This window comes from Neltuma alba, unplaced genomic scaffold (assembly GCF_004799145.2).
Source record: "Neltuma alba isolate B1F8T4 unplaced genomic scaffold, ASM479914v2 tig00011587_pilon, whole genome shotgun sequence".
Classification (NCBI taxonomy): domain Eukaryota; kingdom Viridiplantae; phylum Streptophyta; class Magnoliopsida; order Fabales; family Fabaceae; genus Neltuma; species Neltuma alba.
Window position 1 is genome coordinate 200013 of NW_021636240.1, and position 26551 is coordinate 226563.

Genomic DNA, 26551 nt, shown 5'->3' on the forward strand with positions numbered 1-26551 from the left:
TAGAGTTTGAAGAACAAACTCCAAATCATCTAAAAATTTTCAGTCCCACCAAATTAATTTAAAATTTATATCTAAGCATGTCAAGTTTTGTTAAATCATCTTTGACATTAATATGTTTATTTTGTGATTAATAAGTGGTGGGATTATAACACTAGAGTCATACCCTCCGCTAATTGCTCTGGGCAATAACAATACTAATAAAAATGCTGATGCAAGCACTTTCTTCAGGGTTTAGAGGATATATTAGAAAATGAAGAACTTGGAACTTGATTTACAGATCATCTACGATTATTCTGCAAAAAATATTTTTAAAAAATGTATCCGTGCAATGACAGTTATTGGTTTGAGAGAGAGCGCAGGTATGAACTATGCCTTTTACAGATCTGAAAACTTATCACTTTAATTGACTGAACTATAGAGTATGGTTTTTAATTTTAATATTACGTCCGGTCCTTAATATAAGATCCATTTTAACTGTTATTTTTGTCAAGATCTTAGTTCATTTTGCCTCTTATATTTATCTATTTTTTTCCCAAATAGTTCTTCTAATAATGATAGTTTTAGCCACTAAACTAGATTAACAAGGAGAAGTGCCTGCTTGAACTTTTTTATATTGGACTTGCTTGTTCAGCTGAATCACCCATAGAAAGAATGAATATGAGGGATGTCACCAGAGAACTTTGTTTCAATAACCGCATTGTACATCTCAATGTTATCAGATACCAGTCACACATAATTTTGCTTCCTGATTTTCAACAAAATGAAGCTTTCGTCTTCTTCTCCTCCTCCTTCCTCTTCTCACGTGCATGCATTCTGGTCCATATGTCTCCCTGTGGTTCTCTTTTCAGCCAACCTAATAGGGCTCCAACCTAGGATCACTGCCAGAGCATTAGGGAATGACACAGACCAGTTGACATTGTTCAAGTTTAAGGAAGCAATAGAAAGTGACCCATATAAATGTCCTGAACTCCTGGAATAGGTCTACTCACTTTTGCAGATGGCAAGGAATCACATGCAGCCTCAGACATCAAAGAGTCACATCCTTGAACCTTCAAGATTATAACTTGGCTGGGTTCATACCACCTGAGATTGGCAACCTTACGTTTTTTAGGTACATCAACCTTCAAAACAACAGCTTTTATGGTCAGATCCCACAAGAAATAGGTCGTCTGTATCGGCTGCAGCAACTATACCTGACAAATAACACTTTAAGGGGACAAATCCCGACCAACTTGTCTCAGTGTTCGCGATTGAGGACCTTGAGCTTGATGGGAAATGAACTAGTTGGAAAAATACCTCTGGAACTTGGCTTTCTGTCAAATTTGGAGCAGTTATATCTTGCTATGAACAATCTGACAGGTGAAATCCCACCTTCCATAGGAAACCTTTCTTCTTTAAGTATTCTTTCTTTGGGAATTAATAACTTGGAGGGAAGTGTGCCAGAAGAGATAGGCCTTTTGAAGAACTTGGCTCACATCTCTATTGCATCAAACAAGCTGTCTGGTATGCTTCCTTCTTCACTTTACAATATGTCATCGCTCACCTTTTTCTCAGCTGGAGCCAACCAGTTCAATGGATCTTTACCACCCAACATGTTCCTCACCCTACCAAATCTCCAACAATTTGGTATCGGGATGAACAAATTCTCAGGCACCATACCAAATTCCATTTCAAATGCAACCAGCATGCTGTTATTTAACATTCCAAGGAACAACTTTGTAGGACAGGTTCCAACCGGTATAGGCAACCTCAAAGATTTGTGGTCTCTGGCTATGGGTCGCAATTTTCTAGGAAATGGTTCAGACGCTGACTTGGATTTCTTGACATCTTTGACAAACTGCACCAAATTGCGGGTGTTGGAATTAAATTTGAACAATTTTGGAGGTTCTTTACCCAAATCTGTAGCCAATTTGTCAAGTCAATTGAGTCAGTTCTATATAGGTGGCAATCAGATTTCTGGGACTATACCTGTAGGATTAGGAAATCTCGTTAACTTGATTGCATTGGACTTGGAGCTCAACCATCTCCAAGGGTCTATTCCAGCTTCTTTTGGGAAGTTTCAGAAGATGCAGTCGTTGACTTTGAATGTGAACAAACTGTCAGGAGAGATCCCATTGTCCTTGGGCAACCTTGGTCAGTTGTTTCAACTTGACTTGTCACATAACATGCTAGAAGGAAGCATTCCTCCTAGTATTGAAAATTGCAAAAATTTACAGTACCTGGAACTTTCAGATAACAGCCTTGGTGGAGCTATTCCTTCTGAGATATTTGGACTTCCCTACTTATCATTGTTACTGAACTTATCTCACAACTCGTTTACTGGCGGCCTACCCATTGAGGTTGGCAACCTTAAAAGCATCAGTAAGTTAGATGTTTCTAGAAATGCTCTGTCTGGTGAAATTCCAGGAACAATTGCCCAATGCATAGTCTTGGAATACCTTAACTTAGAAGGGAATTCTTTCCAAGGAACCATACCTTCAACTCTTGCCTCATTGAGAGGCCTTCAATATTTAGATCTCTCTGAAAACAAGTTGTCCGGATCAATTCCAGAAGGTCTGGAGGATATTTCTGTTCTGTTGTACTTGAATGTTTCTTTCAATATGTTAGATGGAGAAGTACCAACTGGAGGTATCTTTCGAAACGCAAGTTCAATATCATTGGAAGGAAACAATGAACTCTGTGGGGGCATTACAACACTAAATCTACCACCATGCCCTGAAGAAGTTGTTGAGAAACATAACAAACTTCATGCTTGGAAGATAATATTAATAGTAATTTCTGGGGTTCTATTTCTTATTCTGTTATTATCCTTTGGTGTTGTGTACAGGAAGAGAAAAATAAGCCAAAGAAATTCTTCTACCTCACTCACAGTGGATGGAAACCAACTATCCAAGGTCTCTCATCAGACACTGCATAAGGCAACTGATGGCTTCTCTTCAAATAACTTGGTAGGATCCCGTGCTTTTGGCTTCGTATACAAGGGAAATTTTGAGTCAGAAGGTAGAGTTGTTGCTATAAAGGTTCTGAATCTTCAAAAGAAGGGAGCTAAGAAGGGTTTCGTTGCTGAATGTAATGCACTCAAAAACATCCGGCACAGAAATCTGGTTAAGATTTTAACATGTTGCTCTAGTACGGATTTCAAAGGCGATGAATTTAAAGCTTTAGTTTTTTAATACATGGAAAATGGAAGCTTGGAGAAATGGTTACATGCAGAGTTTGAAAGTGAAGATCAGTCAAGAACATTAGACCTTCTCCAAAGACTGAATATTGTCATTGATGTTAGTTCTGCACTAGAGTATCTTCGCCATGAAAATGAGCAGCAAATTGTTCATTGTGATTTGAAGCCAGGCAATGTCCTTCTTGACAATGACATGGTTGGTCATGTAGGTGACTTTGGATTAGCAAAGCTTATCTGGACTATTAATGGTATCTCTCAAAATCAAAGTAGCACAACTGGAATAAAGGGAACCATTGGCTATGCACCTCCAGGTACAGTTTAATAATATTTAACTTCTAAATGTTGCAAACCCTCATTGTAATCTTTAGAAACACTAAGTTACATTTCTTCTTCTTCTTCTTCTTTTGAGGTTTAGAATATTGACTGTCAAATACATGAATCACAGAGTATGGAACGGGAGGTGAAGTTTCAACACAAGGTGATGTTTATAGCTTTGGGATTCTTTTATTGGAAATGCTTACTGGAAGAAGACCCACCGATGAAATGTTCACAGATGGTATTAATCTCCGTAAATATGTCAAGGTTGTCTTGCCAGATAAACTGTTACAAATAGTGGACCCTGCACTTCTCCTCAGAGAACTAAAACGAAAAGCTTCATCTGCCGAAGCAGAAAAACACAGGAATGATCAACTTAATCAGATTCCCATGGAGAAGTGCCTGCTTGAACTTTTTTATATTGGACTTGCTTGTTCAGCTGAATCACCCATAGAAAGAATGAATGTGAGGGATGTCACCAGAGAACTTGATCTAATAAAAAGTTCTTTCCTTCGTGGTAGAAAAATGGAGACTCGATACTAATAGTATCACAGTGGAGATCGACACTGAACTACCAATAATACTGTTTAAGTCTTTTCAAAATTAATTTTGTCTTCTTTTTCGTGTGCTGATGTAGTTGCTGTAAACTAAGGCCTTGAGATTAAACAAGCTCGATGGTAATTTATGCATAAAATTATTTGAGAACTAGAATCAGTCTTATTCAATGGGTCTTGTAGCTTCGTTTCACAATAAATTTTCACTATGTCATTGGCATGCTGAAAGTGGCAGGGATAAGTACACCTTGATATTCTAAGGCTAATAATTTTGCCAACCCAACAAAGTGCTTGTAGGCATCTGTTTGTCTTAAGTGTTTATAAGCACTAAGTCAAAATAAAACTTATTTATATACTTATTTTGTATTCTGTAGACCACAATTAAAAAGCTAATTTTAAAAGCTTCTATAGCAATTCTAAACAAACCCGAAATCAATTAGACCATCAAGGTATTATCATGTGGATACAAGCCATGTTAAATTTATGAGTTGGTCTAAAAGAAGTTGAGTTATTTTATAGATTTTTTTGTCAGTTTGAAAAACTGAAACTTGTTTGATTAATATAATATAATTGAAAAGTAGAGTTAGATGTAAAATGATAGAAAATGACACGTTTTATTAAATACACACATTAGATGAATGTAATTTGATAGCATTAAGAAAATATTAGAATTAAAATTATACAAATAAAAAATAATATATTTTTGGAAAAAATTGTAAACACTTGGTTAATTTTTTTCCTTCTTAAGATATTTTTCAAACATTAAATTAATAGGTCTTTTAGAGTAATTTTATCTTGATTTTCATTAAAACAAGATGGGACCCATAAAAGGCCTCTTTTATTTCTTCTATCTTCATTCTTTGCAACATTTCTTCTCTCTCCACGGTACAAACTGGAGAAACTATAAATTCGAGCGTCTGACTAAAAGTGACTTTTTAACCAAAAGTACTCTACCATCAATCCAATTATCCAAACATATCTCGATCATTAAGTCTTTATTATGGAATTTTAAAAAGAAATCTACAATAAGGAATTTAACCTGTCTCAACCCAATGTTTAAAAGCATGAAGTCCAATAGTCATGTTTATTTATATAATTTTATTCAACGTGACATTTCTTGCTATAGAGTCAAACGTCAAGATTTCATTAATTATCGTAAACATTGTCAGTTCGCTCGAGTGCATGAAATTCATCTCTCAGTTTTCCAGGTGTTGATTCATGTAGTGATGCAGGCAAGCATATCAGGTCACCATGCAAAATGGGAATCCTTTTCTTGGCAAATTTTCCTCACTCTAATAATTATTTCTATCGCTAGGTAATTTTATACAACCATAATGTATGATAAGGATTGTACTTACCTCACAAGAAAAATTCTCAGGTCTTAACAATGAGCATATGCCCAAAGTCTACAAATGCTAAGGCAAACCTATATCAGTTTGCTTCTGCTTCATTGAACAAAGAACGACAATAAGTAAGCTTTACAAAAATTGCGGCTTGATACCATTATGGCGAATTTTGTGGAGAGGCACTTGTACAAACCTCTTTGCCAATACACCACACTCGACTACGACTTGGTGTTTGAGTTACAGAACTTGTCTTGACGTCTATAGATGAAAGTTCTAAATCAGAATTACTACCACAACTAGACTCACAGTACTGTCCATCTGCCTTGTTCATCTTATCAATAAGGGATTGCCTGATGTGCGAACCAACCACCCAAGTCTGAGAGAGACTTATACTAGGAGAACAACTTGTTGCCGCAGGGGAATTGGGGTTGCTTAAAGCATCTTCTTGCAGTATATCTCCGATTCTAGAAAGTATGCTGAAGGCCAAGTTTCCCAAAACCCTGGAATATGCTTCCAAAATGGAATGCCCAATATCCTACGGACAAAGAAAAAATAACAATATTGTCATATGGTTAGTACCTTATGGTCCCTGTAAGCTTCTAGTCCTCTCCCTCTCTCTGTATCTCTTATTTACTCAATCAGAAATATTTGAATGCATTATAGTGTTAAGTACGAGACTTACCTTGCCATATTGAATTTTAGTGGCATCAAGAAATGTTTGAGGAAGGTTTGGGTATCTGGTTTTAAGAAGCTGCACAAGTGTTTCTGCACGGTCCAGCAGTAACTCCATCCTATCCACAGCTGACGTAGGATCCTTTGTAAAAGACCAGGACGTTCGAACCGGGGATTTGCCACTAACTTTTTCCTTCATTCTCTCTTTCAATGAAAATATTGCAGCTTCTAATTTGTTTATGGCCTCAAGGGCGCTGTGTTCAGATTTCAATTGAAGAGATTTAAGCATTTCCTCCCCAGAGCTTAGTTCAGATGTCAACACTTTATACAGTTCCTCTCCAAGGCTTGCCTTTCCAGACTGCAACATGTAAACATATTTAGTTAGTAATGCAATTTTAATGCAATACATCTCCCAAAACAGAAAGAGAGAAAGAAATTCACTTTATACTTTTGACTGCGATTTTTTAATTAAAAATCATAGAAGTTCCGTGCTTTCTCATGATCCAAGGTTAGATGCAGTTTTCTTAATCCAAGAACCAAAACGCTGATTAAATGTGTTTGAAAAAAAGAAAAAAATGTTTATAATCCCGTCATTTTTCCGTATGACTCATTTCACCTCCAGCTCCACTTTTGGGATGTTTCTTGAAATGTTATACAATTTTGAGTTAGCAACTACCAACAAAAACAATTTGGCTGAGAAAATGCAGGTCATTTCAGTTTCAGATTGAATAAAATCTACAGTTAATCTCAATCACCTTTGGAAGGGCGTCCTTGATAATTGTTGGTACTGGCATTTCAAGCAACACATTTTCATTGATAGATTTGGCGGCCTTGTATACTTGATTTACAACCCTCCCTCTATGAAGTAGATTCTTTCTTTCAGTGTCAGAAAGCCCATTTTTTGGAACTTGGGGTGATGGTAACCACCATCTTTTGCTTTGTTTTGCACCTGTGTTCCTTCCTTCCGCCCGGCTTCCACCCTCTGCATACCAAAACTCTGTATTCACCATCGAATCTAGTGCCTCCTGTCAATTAAAACACACAAAAAAAAAAAGAAAGAAAGAAGAAGATGGATTAATATACTTACAGGGCAGAAATTTTATATTCTTTGATTAGAAGAAAGAGGTCACCTACAATTAGCATGGAGTCCAACTTCTGAAGAGCTGGAAGATTCATGTGGACGTCTGCACGAGCTTTTGGGGTCATTATCTGCGTAAGAAAGAATGACTCTCATTTTCCTGGAATCAGAGATGAAAAATATCCTTTCCTGACCATCTAAACTAGAAGATACCTCAAACATCCCCCCATTGGCACCACTTTGCTTAGCGGGAACTAACTCGACCATGTAATTTGTAGGAGACAACAACCAGTCCATTTCCCTTCGCCATTTGCTCTTCCTTTCTTCGGAAAGGGGTTCCAATTTCCACAACTCACCAAAAATAGTTGCTGCATAATTTCACCTCACGATCAGATTGGCTTAAGATTAAAGCCAGAAGAAAAATTGAATGACCAACAGTGTATGTTCTCTTGGAAGTAAACTTCTAGTGCTGCAGATATAGCTTTCAGTCAATAAGTTTCTTTCGTTACAAGCTTTGACATCCCAACTAATAACTTATTTTCTGTGATGAAACATGATTTTCCAGTGTTTACGAATAAAACTAAAAGAAAAAATGGACGTAGAGAAAACCTGCTAGGTTTGTGATGGCATTAGACAATGCTAAAGATGTGCTGAGGCCCTTAGTTCCTCCTGTAACATCTTCTCCTAGCAATAGCTTTGCAAACTTCTCTTTCATGGCTTCTACATCTGAATACTGAATTGTATAGGATCTCTTCTCTTTGACATAAAAATGTTGGGGAGACTCGGAGAGTTCCCATTCATCCAGTCCTTGCTCATCTCTTTTCATAGTCAAACATTTTGAAGAGAACGATCCAAAACCATCCTTGCTTGATGAACAGCTGGAGTAGCCATCGTCAATGGAATCAGTTATACATCCATCTCCCCTACTAGTTCTGCTTTCATCTTCAAAAGATTGGTTATTGAGAATGCAACTCTCAAGGCCATCATATGTCATAATCCCTGAAACATTGCATAAATAAAATATGACTTCCAGCAGTTGGTATAGTTAACTTGGTAATATAACCAAATAATCAAGGGGGGAAAAAAAAGAAATTTAAACGTAGCTAGCTGTCAGCCTGTCAATCTTGAAATGGGGCAAGAATATATTCTCACTGACTTTGGACAAATGAGTTGTGCAGGCATGCGGCCAAAAGTAGCGTATTAGGAAACAAAAAGGAAAAGTGGCAATATGTCAACATGCTCAAAGCTTAAAAGTCCAATAAATTGAACTTTGCTACATGATTACGATTTGCTGATGCTATTTCAACAAAATTATGATTGATAGATTCAATAGCAACTTCGGAAATATTATTTGCCAGAAATTTGAAACAGCTAATAACATGATACAAAAGATCTTCGAATAAAAGTCCCGACATTCCTCGCAAATATTTAGACATTAAGAGTTATACATGAAGAATAAACAGTAGAGTAGTAGAGAGTAGAGACTCTATTTTCAACGTTTCTCTGTCACGGACATCATAACTCACCAAAAGGTCAAACGTCCCTGCCAGTCATTATTATAGCAAACTGATGGGACCCGGTGCAAGTTTGACTACGTATTCCATTCTTTCTAGTACTCACATTTAATAACGCTACTTATATTTTCCCTCCAATTTGTTTATAATCGTTAACTTTTAAATTACATCTTCACGTCGGACAGTCTGATTATTCCTCAACGGATAACTTGTTTAGATCCAGAATTTACCCTCACTGCATAGTCTTCTTTTGGGGAAAAAGAAAAAAGAAAAAAAAAAAAGTCCTCAAAACCCAATGACAGATCTAGCAGGAATAACCCATGATGTTCACACTTGAAATTTGTCAAATTTGTCCGTATTGTGGATAAAATATACCTAATCACATGCGAGTGTCATCAGTTGGATTAGACGTATTACGACTCTATAACGTGGCCTTTTTGTCTCCGACCATAATAAAATAATCTCAACTAAGATTGGTCAATAAAAATCTCAAGTAGGATAATTTCTTCCGGGAGGCGGGAGTATCACATTTCAATAGGGGCTAGAAAAACGCTTGGCCAATATGTCACAGACAAACTTCAAGTATACATAGAAATTGGGACTTTCTTAAGCCAAGCCTTGCTTCCGGGCATGAAAACGTAGAAGCAAAGGTAAATTTGCAAGCTTTGTTGGTGTTAGGTGAAGGAGGAGCACTAGGGATCACCAAAAGTGGTGGCCGATATCACTCAAACGTCACAAACGACGAAGACTCGAATGGGAACAAATGAAAAAATAAATAAGAAGCTTCCGGGTTAGTGACAGCACCGCATCGAATTCGAAGGAAACCAAAAAATGAGGACAAAAGGGAAGGCTCAGATGAAAGAAGAGAATCCCCCTTGGAGAGAACCCGTCCAAAGAGAAAGTAATCCAATAAAGTTTTCAGGACCAGAGTTCTTGAAGGCGACGACTCTGGTGTTCCCACTCTGCACTAATTTACTTCAGCATACAAAGTAGCAGGTAGTAGTTGTTATGATTAATAGCAGCTCTATCCTGAAGGCTTACCCAAGGGTCCACCATCATGTCGGTCACAGAAAGTTAGTGATACCTTGCAACTTCCACTCGTTCTTGCTCCTGCCTACTCAAAAGATTCAAAACCCACTACAGTTCTGCTTGCACTATTCCCTGTCTCTCCCCCCTACTCATCCGGCTTCATTAAGTCTCCAAACCTTCCATTCAATTAATTTAACTTGTCTGGTCTTCTTTTGGCCACAACGCAGCTCGTTTGTTCAGACAAACCCCCCCTTCCCCAAAAAAAAAAAAAACCCACAGAAGGAAGGGGGGAGGATTTTGTCAAACAAGGATTAAATGTGTCCTACAGCAGTAAGGCTTCCACTAATAAATGAGAGCTTTGATTGTTAGCGGTAGAATACTACTGAGGCAATGGGAATTTTCAAATTCAAATCTAACTGCCCCTATTTCTGTCCATATCTATCGAAATAAAGAGCAGCACCCTGATTATAAGATTTTCTAGTTCGATCTTATACTGCTATTACGAACTCTTCTTTTTTTTTTTTGGGCAATGAAATTCTTTTGTTTTTGTGAAATGGGATGAAGTTCTTCAATAAGCACAACATATGGAAGGAATTTTTTTCACCACTTACTTAAGCCGTAACAAGTACTCTATCTACTAGTCATGTTTATTATTTAAAAGAAAAATAGCAAATACTCAAAAACTATATTGATTGATTACGACCTGTCTAATATTGTTTTAATATATTAATCAGCGAAATAGTCTTGTTCTGTTCTCAAAGTAATGGCAAGCACTTACTTTCTTTTTCGTCAAAATCAATGCTAATTTTCCGTTCCCTGCTGCAGCAAGCAAGTCTTCTTCTCATAGACAGCATCTTTTCTCTTTCTGGCCCTCTCCAGTCAACTGTTCAAAATATATAAATACTGCGAAGGGTCACTGTTACCACAATAACTCCCCCGTGTCCTTCCACGTCCTTCAACCAAATATGTTCCCAAAAAAAAATATATTAATCCTTCTCAACAATTATGCTTCCCCTGCGAAATATTTGAGATTGATGAACAAATGAGGCACATTGGACCACCATGTCGTAAAACACATGAGCATTAAATCAAATAAATACCAGGTCGCTAAATAATCTCCGTTTAGATTCAATGCAGGATTTATTAAATACCCAAAATAAAGACCATTTTTTAACCCCTAAAACTTGTAATATACAAGGTATTAATATGTTGTATGAGTCTCATGGACACTGCATTTCGCTTACCTACTCTTTCAAAACTGATAACACTGACTCTGAGTTCACCAGAATGTTCACGGATATGTGTTTTTTCATGTGACAGGGAGAATGGACAGAATATGATTAATTAATTAAGAAATAATAAAACCCTTGTGATATCACATGAGAAAAATTAAATATTATAGCTACCAAAAATACAGGCGTTGAATTTGTGATATGTGATTATGGCCCATAAATTTGACAACATTAGAATGCACAATAAGTATACTATAATATAAGTATAAGGGGTGTTTTTTTTCGGTCAAAAAAAAAAAGTGTTTTGAACTGAAGTAAAATTATGATTTTAAAAATATTTTTACTGTATATAAAATAAATACAAAATAAATATATAGAAGAATTTGTCTCGATCCGTAAAAAAATATTTTTTAAAAGTACTTTTGGTTACTCCAAACACTACTTTAATTAGCTCAGATTATGCATTCTTCTTGCTGATAATAAAAGGATCCAATTATACAAAACAGTTTAAAGGAATTGAAAAAGGAAAAACCATTAGTAGTGCACTTAACGCTCATAATGTTTTGAATTTTGATGCTTAAGCGAGCTATCAATAAAATAGAATATTTACTGAACAGTGACCTTTTTACTGATGTCTCTTGAAAAAATTGCTTCTTTTGCAAACAATAAATAAATGAAACTTTTTCAGCGAAAAGTAATACTGATGGTAACTTTTTGAAGCGACGGTCAAATCGTGAGAAGCGAGAAAGGGGGGGTTTCACGCTCGATGACTCAATCCATGTGTCAGGCAGATTCCCAAAAGATTTTCAAAAAGAAGGACAATTATCAAAACAAGAACATTGAGCCTAAAGAAAAGATGAGGAAGATCTAATCAAAGTTTTAGGGAGGAAAGAAACAGAAATTTCCAGCTCAAGCAAGATACATTCATCGCTTTATAATTTCCAGGAGCAGATCGCAGTGTACGGCCAATGGGGGATACTTCAGCTCCAAAACAGAGTTTGTACGAAGAAGAACAAAAGGCCGAAGATGAGAACGAAGCATGAAGTAGTAGGACAGAGCAATACGTACCTCAGCTAGGAGATGTTGCAGAAGCAGAGCGAACAGAGAGCAGAGCGATGAGGATGATGGTTCTGGTCTATAAGCTCGGAAAGCGGCAATGTGAAGCTATATACTGATATTGAGGGGTAAGAGAGAGAAAGATGAAGCAGAAAATTGAATGTAAGAATGTGGTTGATGTGGGAATGGGGAGCATTTAATAGAAGAAGAAGACAACATGGAAGAGAGAGGGAGTGAGAGGCATTGAAGATGAAGCAAAACGAACTGAGAGAGACAGAGACGGAAACGGAAACGGTGATACTGGTGAGACGAACAAGAGTCCTCTACACCAACGGAGCGCGCCGGGAACGAATCGGGGCCGTTCAAGGGATGGGTCCCACATCCTTTTCGGACGCTCTGGTTGGTTGAACGGTCCTGATGCGAGTGCAACTGGGGAGAGGGCTCCACCATAGAGGAAGATTGACTTGGACGGGTGCGGATGTGGGACCCAGTGGATAGCGCCGTATTCTCTGTTTCAAAAGCACCTTCTCTCGAAAAATAATAATAATAATTTTGCATTTCAAATAACATTTTTGAAATGATGCCATGAGTGAAAAATAAGAGAGGTCATAAATGTTTGGTGCAGTGATTTCATTTTCATTAAGTATATGTATTTTAGATTTGAATATTTTTGAAAGTTTAAAAATCCCTGTATAAACAATAACGATTGCATAAAAACTGGAACTTTTATGTCCCTAACAACATAAATATAGGAGGGGACCCTCCCCATATTTGAATACCTCATAAAATATTTTTAAAAAAATTTAAATTCGAATAACATATGGTGGATCTGTTTTTGGATTAAATTAATTAGTGAATAGTGTTTTAAAAATAAGGAGGAATAAGTGGAAGGTACATGAAAGAAAGGGATATAGCGTGTGAATCACATTGGTAGGGAGAAGTTCACGTGAATGTGTGTGGACATGTGAGCAAGTGTTACCATGAAGGAACTAAAAGAGGATGATTGGGGAGTGATCATGCATGGTGGTTTAATTTTTTAATAATTAATTAAATGAAAAGAGCTTGGTGGAGGAAATCAGGATGGAATTGAGGACCAAGATTTGTGGCACTCCCTCGGGACTGGTATTTGAAGATTGGTGAAGGAAGCTTTTTGATAAGGTAGAGAGTATTTAGAATTGGCATGGAAGCTTTATTAAACATAAAATATGCTTATAAATAATTTCAAATATGATGTCAAGTAGACCCCAAGCAAAGTGATGACACCTTGCTGCCTCTAATTCCTAAAGGTGATCATCTAGTAGTACATTAATCTATTGGTGCAGCACGAACTACGCCCTTCTTCCTGATCTCTAATATAACTTGTTTTCAAAAGAATGTTTTGGTTTGATGTAACATCCTAATTTTTAATCTCTAAGACTTAAGTAAATTTGTGATTAAATGTATATTGACATTGCTTGAACAGTGGTTAAATATATATAAGCAATTAAAATATTTATGATCATATGTATTTTTATGTATAACTATTTATATATTAATCCATAAATAAAACAAAAAGGTTAAGAACTCCCACGTCGATTAAATGATATGAAGATAAAGCTCCATGAGCTTATAAATAGGTGATAGTATGGGAGAATTGAGAATAAGTTAAATATTTTCGCACAAAACTATGACAGCCTCAATAAAGTGCCGTATGCAAGTTTGTAAACCGATGGTCAGATTAGTGATTCAATCTCTAAGGTATTAGTTATTAGATATGCATTAAACTCCTTTTTTTTCAAATTGTTTAGATAGAACTCTGAGTAGTAAAGTATCATTTTTAAATTGCTTCACCAATAGATCAAACCAAAATTTGGAGAATAGGCTCAAGACATCTAATATGTTAATTTCAATGGTTAGATTAATAATTAAATATCTATAGTGAGAATAATTTAACTGGTATTAAATATGTTTCTCCAAGTTTTTCAAAAATAGAACAGAGGCTATAAATTGAGGGTTTTCTACTTGGGTTATGAATAAATTATAATGATATAATTTATAAATTTAAAGATAATATAAGCTAAAGAAATTTAAGAATTGAATCTAAAACATGATATCCATGTTCTTGCTCCAAATTTTAGAAAAATTATAATAGGTAGAATTGTGAATAACAATTCAAAAACCTTAAAGAAAGAGTTATGGGTTAAAATTTAACACATAGTTTACCCATAATATACTATAGTAATGTATATTTTCTATTTGTAGATATGATATTTGGTTTGACGACCCCCAAATTCAGGGTCTTAATCTTTAACTTGTAAGCACTTATTGGATACCAAATAACGTGAATTCTTACTTGTTTTGTTCTATCAGTTCATCTATGAGGAGTTTTTAATTAAATTAAACCTTTTAGGATAGGGTTTGAATAATATGGAATGAGAAAATTGTTCTAAAACAATGAAAAATCTTTTTAGACATTTGAAAGTTGCTTGGTGGGATTGCTTTATGAAAAATGAATCAATTGCTATAACCTTAGAACTATATAGAAGCCTGATGAGTGATTTTTGAATGAAATTATGGAATTGGGATGTACTGTATAGTTTATTGTGGCAAAAGGTTATTTGTTCGCCAAGTTGAAGTATCCAAACTGTTGTTTTATTTGATTGTGTTTTATATGGTAGCATGAGCTTTTAGAATGATATGTTTATGCTCTTGATTATTTTAGAATACTATTATATGTATGGTACGATATTAAGTATCTTATATGATTGACGTATGTTTTAAATCTCTTAAGATACATGTTCTTGAGATATCTGATAAGAATTGAGAAATGTCATGACTATGATTAATTAGTTTAACATTCAGGAGGTGTAGTGATAGAAATTGTTATACATATATTACCACGTGGTTTGCCTCCATAGCGCACTATAATTAGCCTATTAAAGGGGGCAGTATCCCCCCGTTTGCAACACTCCAAGAGTGTCCTGAGGCAATATCCCCCGCTAGGATATTAGGCAGTAAACCTATTAGGACAGAATCCCTCTTTTTTGGATGAACCCATGACCCACATGTACTCTGTTGACTTTGGCCGGTCTGCATCAAACGTGTGGGAAGCTCGTGAGAGTCACTAATCACATGATTAAGACTTAGCCTATGGGTTCAAGTTAGCAAGTATAAGGAGGATATAAGGTAGGAATTAAATGATTAATAATGATAATGCATGATGAATAAAGCAAGCATATATGTTGATATTTTCCTTTTTGCCTATGTGTTTGTGATATTTAGTACTTGTTATGTGATAATAACATGTTTAATGATTATTTTAATTATTAGTCTTGCTTGGGGCCTCTTAGGGGTGCTGGTAGATGAGGTGGGTAAGAGTTTTTGTTACTGAGACAATAGTCTCATTCTGTTACATCTATCATTTTCAGGTAAAAGTAATAGAGGAGCTGCAGCGGAAAAAGAACCAGAGGCATGAGGTCACCTTCAGTGGTGATCACACCCCAAACACTGGTTATGTTGAGTCATTAATTATTTGCCATCTAGGATATCATTATGCATATCTTTTTATATTCTTTACATTGAAAAATTTATGATTATACATTTATAAGGATGTCTTTGAAATAATTTAAACTTAGTTTTGTTATATTATTTGTAACAAACTATGTCAATTAGGTATATAAAAGGCTTTTTATAACCATGTTAGGGATATAATTCTTTTCTTATATGGTTATATGCTTAATGCGTAAGTATAATTCTTTTATAACTATAATATGTTGTGCTGCTGACTGTTTGTCTTATTCTTTTATATCAGGATCATATGATAATAAGTGAGGAAATTTGAAACAACGTTTGTAACCCGTTTTCTTTAATTACCATGGTAAGGATGCCGATATTCTTATATTGTGCTAAGTTTGGCAAGTTTTTAAATAGAATATTACATTTGAAATATAAATTATTTAGTGGGTAATTAATAGATATTTGTCAATTTTATTTCTGTAATTAATGATTAAATGCAGCTATGTGTGTTTTTGTCTCTCATTCACATTCTTATTTAATACGGACAAAGCTAAAGGAAAAATCAGTTTGAGAGAAATTTAATGAGTTAACTATCATTTTTTAATACTACTAATGAATTGGCTAAAGTGACTTGTATAATGGAGCATGAAGTGGAATGAGTATCTTCCTTTCAATCTTATATATTGGGTACCTGGTTGAAAAAAGTCCTTAAATTTGAGAGGGAGTATGATTTATTTTATAAGTTTAAATTTAGATGTGTCTTCATACTGAATGTATTCTTTTAAATTCTGTCCTAACTAGTTTTTCTTTCTCATTTGTGATAATATCTCTTATCACCGTCCGTCAATTAATTAAAGTTTATAATAAAGATGAGGCGAAATATAATTCATTCCTCATTTTGAATGCAGTATTCACTGGCTGGCGGAAAAAACACAGTATTTACCGAGTTTTACTATGAATGCCCTCCTAGACCACATTTTGATGTAATATAAAGTATTGAGGATAAATCCTATTTTTAGTTCTTGAAATTTGATTTCATTCTGATTTTTATTCCTAAAATTTAAAATTAGTGATTTTGATACCTGAAGTTTGACCTCATCTTAATTTTGATCCTTTAAATTTGATTTAATTTTGATCCGGCTTAAGATTGTTGGTCTTCAAAACAAGGATCAAAGCCAAAATGGAGTTAGATGTAAAAACCAAAATCAAAGTAAATCAAATTTCAATGATAAAAACTATTGGTCTTCATAAGTTAGCTTGCTTCAGCACTCCATTCCTCTAAAAAAAAAATCTCAAATGGGAGCATGAAGGGTGCGGCTTAAATGGGTTCTTAGAAAACAGTAGTAATAATTAGTGGGTAATTAATGTAGTAGAACTTAAAACCTGGGATTCAAAGACAATAGGGTTTAGTATTATATGACTTGGGATTGCAGAATCACCCTTTGAGGCCCTCAAAAAGCGCCGTTCCTCAGGCATCCTGTCTTCTAATCTTTTTTGTCTTCTCTTGTACTTTATATTCCCACTTTATTGTCTCCATTATCTCATCTTCCTCTCATCCTCCCTGAACTTCACAAACATATTTATAGTTTAATATCATGTAATTTATATAGCCAATCCCAGATCAGATTTTGTTATTTTGTTGTTGTTGGTTCATAGCTAGAGACCCTTGTTTCTAAAGCAAACCATTGGAAGTTTGATGTTCTTAGCACTAAGAGTGTGTTTAGATAAACGGGAGAAGAAGTTAATCTTTTTTAATATGACTTTTGCAAAAAATGAGATTAGGTAAAAGTCAGATAAGGTGATGTGATTTATATTTGTATTAACTTTTATAGAAAAGTCAGTTTGAGAAGTTGAAATTTATTTATATGAATAATGAAAAAATAAGTCTATATACAAAATAACTGAAAAGGACATAAATTTTATTAAATAATATTATAATAATTAGTTCTAAGCAATAAAATAAAAACAAAAAGATATCTTTTTTACAAAAAACAAACATTAAGTATATAAATGAAAAAATGGCATGGTGTTTTTTTCCCCAATATTACATTCAGTATCTACTTTTTTCGATAATTTATGTTCAGTATTTACTAAAAAAATATTATCCTCAATTTATTGTTCAACTTTTACAACCTGTGAATGTCAAAAAAAAAAAAAATTTGTTCATGTCTAGTATTATGTCTTTTCTTTCTTCTTTTCTTCTCTCCTACACACCTCACCGTTCCTCACCCCAAAAGCGTAAAAAAGTAGTTTCTGCTCAAAAACTCATTAGATCCCAGAAGTTCATCACAAAAAAAAGTCAATCCCAACAATTTCAAAATCCAAAAAATAGCTTTTGTTGTGGAAACGTATCTTTAGGCTATAAAACGTGATCCTAAACACACTCTAAATAAACTAAAACTAGTTATAGTAATAGAAGTGATTTGGATCCTTCGTTCTCCGCGGCCCAACATTAACTAAGGGTGTATTTGGGTGACACTCCAAACCATGGTTTTGTCAATCACCCAAACACCCCCTCTAAAAACCAAAACCATGGTTTTGGGTCAAAACCATGGTTTTGACTCCAAAACCATGGTTTTGACTCCAAAACCATGGTTTTGGAAAAAGCAAAATTTTTTTGCTTTTGGAGAAAAAAGGGAGAGTGTGAGAGCCTATATGATATGTATCTTGTTTTTTTTTTAAACATATTTTTTGATAAACATATTTAATCTTATATTTTATAAATATATATACACATTAATTATTTATTAATTATATTATCTTATGTATTATTAATTATGTTGGTAAAAAATATATTATTAACAATTTTATTCCTTCAAATTAAAATATATCATAAAATCTATTTTTTCTGTAATTATCATATTAACTTATGTCTTTTTTTTAGTAATTTGTATATATAAAAGTGCTTCTGATAACAACTATCCAAACACTCTCACTTCTCAGAATCACTTTTTTACAAAATATATTCTTCACAAAATCTATTCTCCCCAGAATCTATTCTCCAGAATCACTTTTCCAAACCACGATTTGGTTTCATCCAAACACAGCCTAAACCTAATACGAGTTAAAGTTTCAGGCCAAGCAGAACAAAAGGACATATTATTAATTAAAAAATCTCACATTAATTGTTACCTTTTCTTTCTTTTTTTTTTACCTGATCATTAATTGTTACCTTTTCATGCAACACCTTTTCATCCATGTTGTGGGGGTTTGAACTTTGAAGTCATAGCAACTCTCTTCATTTATAATCTCACAATATATAAATTGTTTAAGGAGAGCCTATAAAAATACTTTTAAATTTTAAAATTTTAACTTAGTTTTGTTCTCAGGTAAAAAAAAAAGGATTTGTTCACTATAATTTAATAAAAATTGACAAGCAAATGATAATATATTTTTATAGTTATTTCTGATTTAAAATTTTAAAATTTTAGATATATTGTTTTTGGGATTCTCCCTATTGTTTATGCGGTAGGTACAAAAAATTGTCATTCTTAATTTTTTTTTTTCTTTGAAAAGAAAAGGGAAAGAGTTGATGGAGGGAGCAGAGTAGGTAATGTTGATTTAAGGAGATAAAGAGGGAATGATTGCGAAAAAAGTGGGATGTGAAGGGATTTTATGTGCAATGTATTATTATAATTATTATAATATCACATGTAGGTTCATAGGAGTAGGGAGCGGTTGCCCCCTTTTTTGTCTCTATTTGAAATGGCTCCAACCGGAATCAATCTACTTTCCACTATTTTTTCTTTTGATAAAGATTATTATAGCGCAAAATTTAATTACAATGATATTTGTCACCTTCTAATCCCAATGTTATTTGAGAAAATTATAGTCTAAACTCTAAATTCAAATCTTTTTTTTTTTGAGAAAAAAAATTTTCATTGAACGGCCTTAACTAAACTAAACTGTCTGAAAATTTATAATTTTAATTTCCAAAATTAATTTTGTTGAGCCGCAAGATTCTTTAAATTAATGTTCATTTTTCTTCTATCTTTCAAATGATATATATTACTTGGATCATAACGTGTGTTGTGAATTGTGACGTGTTTTCTCCTTTATAAGAGGAGAGCAAGTCTTTTATACAAACTCATAGCTAAATTATACTATTCATAAACACGATTTATTAGTGTTTTTTTTTAACATACAGACAATTGATGATTTCAAAAATTGGACAATTAATCCGTCATTGGCAGCAGTAATAATGAAATAATTTCTTTTATTTATACAAAGATTTTGATATTTATTATATTTTATTATTGTTATTCAGGAGAGTAACCAAATGTCATATTCATAATTCAACGGAATGAAGCATGTATTTGTTTCAATTATAAGATGAGGCTTTCTCTTTACTCTTTTTTATTTTATTCTAGTGTGTGTTAAATGAGTTTTAAATGTTTTGACAAAAAAAAAGGAGTTTTAAATTAAATGGGATGCCTCTTCATTTTCGTCTTCTTGTTTCTCTCATTTAATGTGTCATGCACTAGAAGTGAGACCCATCTCCCCCCCCCCCCTTTTCAATATTGTCTTTCATCTTCTACGAATGGAAATTGAACAGGAAAAGAAATTGTCCAATTAGCATTTTCTTGATTTGTGTGCGTAAAAGTGCAAAACTTTTTTCTTTTTGCAGATTTGTTTTTGTAATGACCCCAAAAAGCCCAGGAAAAAAAAAACAGTTCACAATTAAAAGTTAGTGCCAAAAAGCAGAAGCAAAAAAGATAGGTCTATTTAAAATAACTTATAAGTATTTAATTTATAAAATATGAGATAAACATATAAAAAGAGTTTTGTCTCAACCAATTTAAAACTGCTTATAAATATTTTTTAATGCTATCCTAAATATGTCCAAATTCAATTGTATTATAGAATAAATGGAGGCAATTGCAGAGAGTACATGGGTAAATTTGTAAATTTGAAATTAAAATTGAAAATTGAAATATATATAATATTAAGAAAGGACATATCATCTCACTGCAATGACTGTAGCACTGACCTGGAAACTACTTAGATGTGAGGATGCTTGTATTTTGCTTTTCCTTGCACATGCACTCACTTAACTATGTTGGCCGGCTTTTGAAAGGCGCCATCCTCCTGTGACCGCATTGACTAATAAAATTATAACATACAAATTCACCTCAAACAAATTAACGTCAAAAAATAAGTGCGTTTAGGCTAATTTTTACCATACAAGTCTTAACAAAGAAGGTGTGTGTATGGAGATTTATTTTTCCCCAAAATTTCGCTTCAAAAGTATTAAAAAAGCAGTAACACTTTCCAAACTGTCAAAAAAAACTAATTTTAACCGTTAACAGTGATATTGCTTTACTTTTAACACTTTTGGAATAATATTAAATACTTTTTTTAAATATTCATAACTTTTTCGTGGATATTTTCAGAATGAAAATAACTAATTAATATAGATCCTTGTGCATGTACATAAAGGCTCATCCTGTCTTTAAATTTGGGCGACATTCAAACCTTAATATAGGTTTTTTTTTTAAAGAAAAAAAAAAAGAAAATTGCTCGCAGAATCCATTTAATAGTAAACAGGGGTCCGCCTCAGTGACCAAGAAATGGCTATTAAATACTGATATCCTTTTTAAAATTTGCTGGTCCCATTATGTAGCTCAGAAGTTTTTTTATCTTTTTTATTTTTAAAAAAATCAGTACAGAATTTTTTTAACTGTGACGGAGAGACCCAAATTAGACTACTTTGTTTAGACTCACCAATTTAGTGCTCAGACACAAATAGAAGAAGCAACTTCAGGAAAGAAAACGTTGTTTATTCTGGACTGGCTTTGTTTATTCTTTTTTTTTTTGGTACAAAAGAAGGCTAAAGCCCAAATTAAATACTATTAGGATTGATTCCTACGCAATCCTGATCCACTAGCATTTGCAGACTCTCAGGGCATTTATCCCAAAACGAGGATTGAGAGATGCCCATCTTCGCAAGCCCATCAGCCACCTTGTTCCTTTCTCTTGTTATATGCTTCAGCTCAATTGTCCAACTGAAATTCAGTAATTCCCAGATTCTAAATAGGACAAGATTTCCATTTTGAGTCTCATCCTTCCTCATGAGTTGCTCAATAAGAGTCTTGGCATCAGATTCCAGAATCACACGTTTGAATCCAAAATCCCAAGCTAAAGATAGTCCCTTAAGGATCGCCCACTCTTCTGCTTCAGCAGCACTGCAAGTACCAATTGAGAAACAGAACCCCACAATCCAGGTTCCAGCTTGTTTATTCGATTGTAAAGGGATAAGCCTAACTCTAGCATAAAGCCCACAGAATTGAACATTGCTATTTCATGGACTATTTTGAAAAGGCCCATTACTTCTGTGCTTGTGATCTATGAACCCAAGGGGCTATAAGTAAACCCCACTTCATGAAAATTTATTATTGGGTGTCTCCCCAAACCATGGTTTGAAGAAAAAATGACCCAAATAACCATAAAAAAATCAAAACCATGGTTTTGAAAAAAGCATCTTGAATTTGCTTTTGGAAAAAATTGGAGAGTGTCATGCTTTTGGAAAAAATGTTATAGAATTTTATGTTTAAAATCTTTAAAGCAAATTAATATTTTTCTATTAGAAAAAATAATCATTTTTCTATAAACATATTTAATCTTATAATTTAAAAATATATATACATATTAATTATTTATTAATTATATTATCTTATATATTATTAATTATGTTGGTATAAATTATTTTATTAACAATTTTATTCCTTCAAATCAAAATACTCCTCCGGTTCTTAATATAGGACCCAATTCTTGAGTTGGTTTTGGTCCTAAATATAAGACCCATTTCTCATATTTATCAATTTTCTCTAAATTACCCCTATGGATACCCCCTCAGCCATAGTCAAGTAGAAGAGGAAGATGAGGTATTAAGAAAGATGATTATGGTGTTTTAGGAAAAATGTGTGATTTTTCTTATAATTAACTAACTTACCTAACTTCCTTAATCTAATCAAATTAGTTAAATGGGTCTTATATTAAGGACCGGAGGAGTATATTATAAAATCTATTCCTTATATAATTTTCATATTAACTTATACCCTTTTTAGTAATTTGCACATGTAAAAAGTGCTTCTGGTAACAATTATCTAAACACTCTCACTTCTCAGGATCACTTTTTTACAAAATCTATTCTTTAAAAAATCTATTCTCTTCAGAATCACTTTTCTAAACTACGGTTTGGTTTTAACCAAACACACACTAAAACTGTACTCTTCCGGACTGCAGAATTTAGACCAGACGATACAGGCAGCATCTAGCATGTGCTTGACCCATTTGAAATCCTTCTTCTCTGACAATGAATGATGCAGATGGTGGCAGAGAAGTGCATCAAAGCTTCGATATAGTTTTCATCGCCATACCATGATCATAAGATTCATCCACAGCGTTCTCACTCGTCATTTTCTCCACCGCAGAAAGGAACCTCCTCATGGCTTTGCGCGGCAGCAAAATTGGCACCACAATGCCATTCTCACCTTTCATGTTCCTGAACGCAGCATAGAAGCTAACACATGGTATGGCTCCAGCAGGCCCACCATAGACTGGTTTTCCCCACCCAAAGTCCACTTTGTGAAACTCCACGCGACTCGAATCAGCCACAAGATAATTCCCATTCGTTCTATACTTAGGACGTCCCTTGAGCACCATAAGATCAGCCACGGAGCTCAAGTACTCTTTGTTCATCTGTGCTTTAACCCCTCTGATCAACCCCAACGCGTGCCCCAAGGGGTTGTTGCAGATCAATCCAGCTTCTGATATGGCAGTTGGGAAGGCAAAGGCGTTCCCGTAATACCCATCAGGCAAGTCTAGGCCTCGTTTACCTCGAGCTGTGATAAAGGGTGAAATGGACACAATCTCGCTGGGTTTCAGGTCAAGTGCTTCAGTGCGGCACTTCCACAAACACGCAGTGAGCAACTCGAAAGTTGAGCAATTCCGAAGGTGATGGGGGAGACGATTACGCAGTGAGGCGATGTGTTTGGGGCCGAAGAAGAAAGATTCGTGAACTGTTTCGCTATCAGGATCGGAGTGTAAGGTTTGTGAGTTGGGATGTGAAATGGGTTGGTGGTACTCATGGTGAAGACAAGTGATGCGAGGTGGGTGTCGCGCAGACAAAAGGTGTCTCTGCCAAACAGGGATTTGAGAGAGAGGAGAGTGCGTTGCGAATTCAGACACCATTTTGAGGAATTGGACAAGGCCGAGTGTGTCGCACACTGTGTGATTCATCCAAACGCCCAACACAAATCCTCCGCATGAAAGACGAGTTACCTGCGAAATATACGAACATGTCAGGTCCCCCCATGCAAACTACAATTAGTGAACATTGCAGCTTTTCCTCCCGTCCCGCTGAATGAAGTTAAAGAGAATTTATTAGATTACTTATACATAAAAAATATATACTCCTTCCACTTTGTAGCGTAAATATTCTTATATGTAGGACTAGAGGAGTATATGGATTAGTTACGTAGTAATCTTAAAGCATCTTAGTAAAACAAAAAGTAATTTCAATATACTGACTGAATTAATTTTGTTAATATTCTCAAATTAGTTATTTAGCTTTTTTGGATTAAAAATTGAGGCAGTATTATATATGTAACAGCATTTTTTTTTATTGTTAATTCAGCCTCAAGCACCACCATCAAGCAAACGATGTTTTAAAATGAATTCCAGTTGTGCTCAAGACTTGAATCAAAATGCAAATAATATTTGCTTAGCTTGTAACAATCCAGAAATCTGGCCTTTGTGTCTTGCTTATACAAAGCAGTCTATGGGCTCTTAATTTGGGGGGGGGGGGGCTTATCATTTCATGCATTTAGTGTATCATTATTCTTTTATTTGTCTTTTTAATTAGTAAGTGAGAAAACTTAGGCGTCATGATTTGTGGAATTTCACACAATCCAATCATATGGAAGTTATGCTTGTCCTAAAGATAAGCTTTTTTTTTCATAATGGATGATTTTCTTAACAATCCCCACAGAAACAAGTTAACACTATTACTTAGTTCTTTCACTGAACTTTATTTTAATAAATATAACTTTCATATTGAATGCGGGGTAAGCACAATCTAGTTATACATGTAACAGCATTTTTTATTGTTATCTCCTCCCGTCCCGTTGAATGAATTGAAGCTAAAGAAAATTAAAAATTTAGTAGGTTAATTATTTATACATAATATATATATGGGTTGATTATGTGCTTTTCTTAAAGCAAAGCATCTTACTTAATAAAACAAATTACTAATCTCGTATAAGAGTTGATTGAGGATTAAATTTAGTTTGAAGTATAAGAGTTTCTAACCTCGAGGTAATTTTGATATATTAATTAACTAATTTTTTAATATCTTCAAATTAATTATTAGCTTTTGGATTGAAAACCTGAGGTGTTATTATATATGCAAGGGCATTTTTATTTTCAACTTCATATCAAACACAATTTTTTGTTAGACCACGAGTATCCTAACCAATAGCTAGACTAATCCTTTCCAGGTGTAGGAATACTAAAATGAGTTCTGCCTTTTTCAACAAAATCTTTTTCATGCACACAGTTTGATTTGCTTCAAACTCATATTATATTTAAAGGACCTAACCATTTGTACCATCTTTAGTGGTCAAACCAAATTTTTTTTAAAAAATTAAAAGCATAATCGAACTCTCAGCCTGCCACCTGAAAAAAGTGTAAATGCCACTGGATTATAAGGCTTGGGATCAAACCCGGATATTTGATGGCATACACATATATACTCACATGAAGGATGTATATTTACCTGAAAGAACAAGAGAGGGCATCCAAGAATGGCTTCAGAGGCAGGCAAGGGAAGGAGGAAGTGGTTGAGATACGGACATGGTGGCAGAATTGAATCCCCAAGCTCCAAAAGCGACACGTCAGCATCAGCTTCCAGGAACAACACGCCCTCTCCATTACACTCCACCATGAGCTTTCTGTTCTCTCCTTCTCTCAGTCTGCCTGCGAGTGGATAGTAATACACCAGAGCTTGGCTTATGGCCTCTCTGATCACCATGGCAGGGTCCTTTCCTTCCAGTATGGAAGCTTCATTATCATTTCTGAAGAACATCACAAGAGGAAGATGAAATCGAAGGCCCTCTTGGTCGTCTATGTCTGATAGCTTCTTGGTCTCACATGGCGTTGGTTTTGCAGGCGCCACCAGCTCTGCCTCGCTGTGCTTTGTGCAAAACTCACTCCCAAACTTCCTCACTTCCATATCTTTCATTTTTATGAACTTTGGCGTCGTAATAACAGATCATGGGAGCCTCTGGTTTGGCACAATATATAATCAAAGTAGCAGTTAATTAATAGAAGTCTAAAAACTGAGCATTTACGTACGATGGTGATGTGGAAGATGACAAAGAAAAGATGAAGACGGTAGCACAAAGGAATCAGCGTGTTTCATCTTTGTGATTTTACTTGTCTTCTCATGCATCCAAACATGTGGCCACGGAGCAATGGTGTGAAGAAATTTGAACGAGGGGCTAAAAATAAATGGGTGGAATGAATCTTATCACCAAAAAGTCTCACAGCAAATGTGGTTGTAATGCGAATTTGTTTTGAAAATTTTGACTCAAAAATACTGGGGACACACAAGTCTTTTTGGATGTAAATTTGCTTTAAAAGTTTAAAACCATAGAAATATTATCATATATTATTAAAAATGTTAACTATTGGTGTCATTATTTTAAAGATCAATGTTAATTTTTTAATAATAAATTATAAGGTTGTTACGATCTTAAACTTTCAAAACAAGTTGTATCTCAAAAAATTTCAGGTGATTAGCTCTCTAAAATAAAAATTTCTAGGACAAATTTGCGCATTAACCCCAACAAATGAACAGCACAGACTTATTATCATTTTCTGTACTAAAACTTATAATTGCACATTACCCATTCATGGAAAAAAATTTTAGCAATTATATTCATTTTGTTGTAAGAGACCTCTTGGTGATTTTCTCAAAAATCTAGATGAAAATAATTTTGCAAATGTAAAATGATTTATATATAGGGCGGGGATCCAATGGGAAGGGAACTGAACTGAGAAACGAGTAAAATGCTTTAT

General features: G+C 34.5%; 3 protein-coding genes across 4 annotated transcripts; 1 reads left to right on the forward strand and 2 right to left on the reverse strand.

Annotated features, from left to right (window-relative positions):
- The first annotated feature begins 760 nt into the window (after nt 1-760).
- On the forward strand, nt 761-4036 carry LOC114715330 (putative receptor-like protein kinase At3g47110). Its single transcript, XM_028900145.1, is given in 3 exon segments — nt 761-958; nt 960-3489; nt 3624-4036. Coding segments are annotated over 3 exon segments (3141 nt in total).
- Nucleotides 4037-5320: 1284 nt separating this feature from the next.
- LOC114715315 (rop guanine nucleotide exchange factor 14) lies at nt 5321-12146 on the reverse strand. Of its 2 annotated transcripts, none has more exons than XM_028900120.1 (8): nt 11987-12146; nt 10465-10639; nt 7753-8142; nt 7357-7511; nt 7200-7274; nt 6821-7090; nt 6076-6423; nt 5321-5928 (listed from the first exon to the last, which is right to left on the reverse strand). In XM_028900120.1, the coding sequence occupies exons 2-8, from the start codon at nt 10538-10540 to the stop codon at nt 5551-5553; spliced, it is 1692 nt and encodes a 563-aa protein (XP_028755953.1). In that variant the 5' UTR covers nt 10541-10639; nt 11987-12146; the 3' UTR covers nt 5321-5550. The 2 variants fall into 2 exon arrangements, with proteins under 2 accessions (XP_028755953.1, XP_028755951.1); XM_028900118.1 differs by having other exon boundaries at nt 10465-10700.
- Nucleotides 12147-22816: 10670 nt separating this feature from the next.
- On the reverse strand, nt 22817-25712 carry LOC114715331 (methanol O-anthraniloyltransferase-like). The gene is made up of 2 exons (XM_028900146.1): nt 25248-25712; nt 22817-23752 (listed from the first exon to the last, which is right to left on the reverse strand). Exons 1-2 carry the CDS (start codon nt 25710-25712, stop codon nt 22817-22819), a joined length of 1401 nt encoding a protein of 466 aa, XP_028755979.1.
- Between the last annotated feature and the right edge of the window lie 839 nt (nt 25713-26551).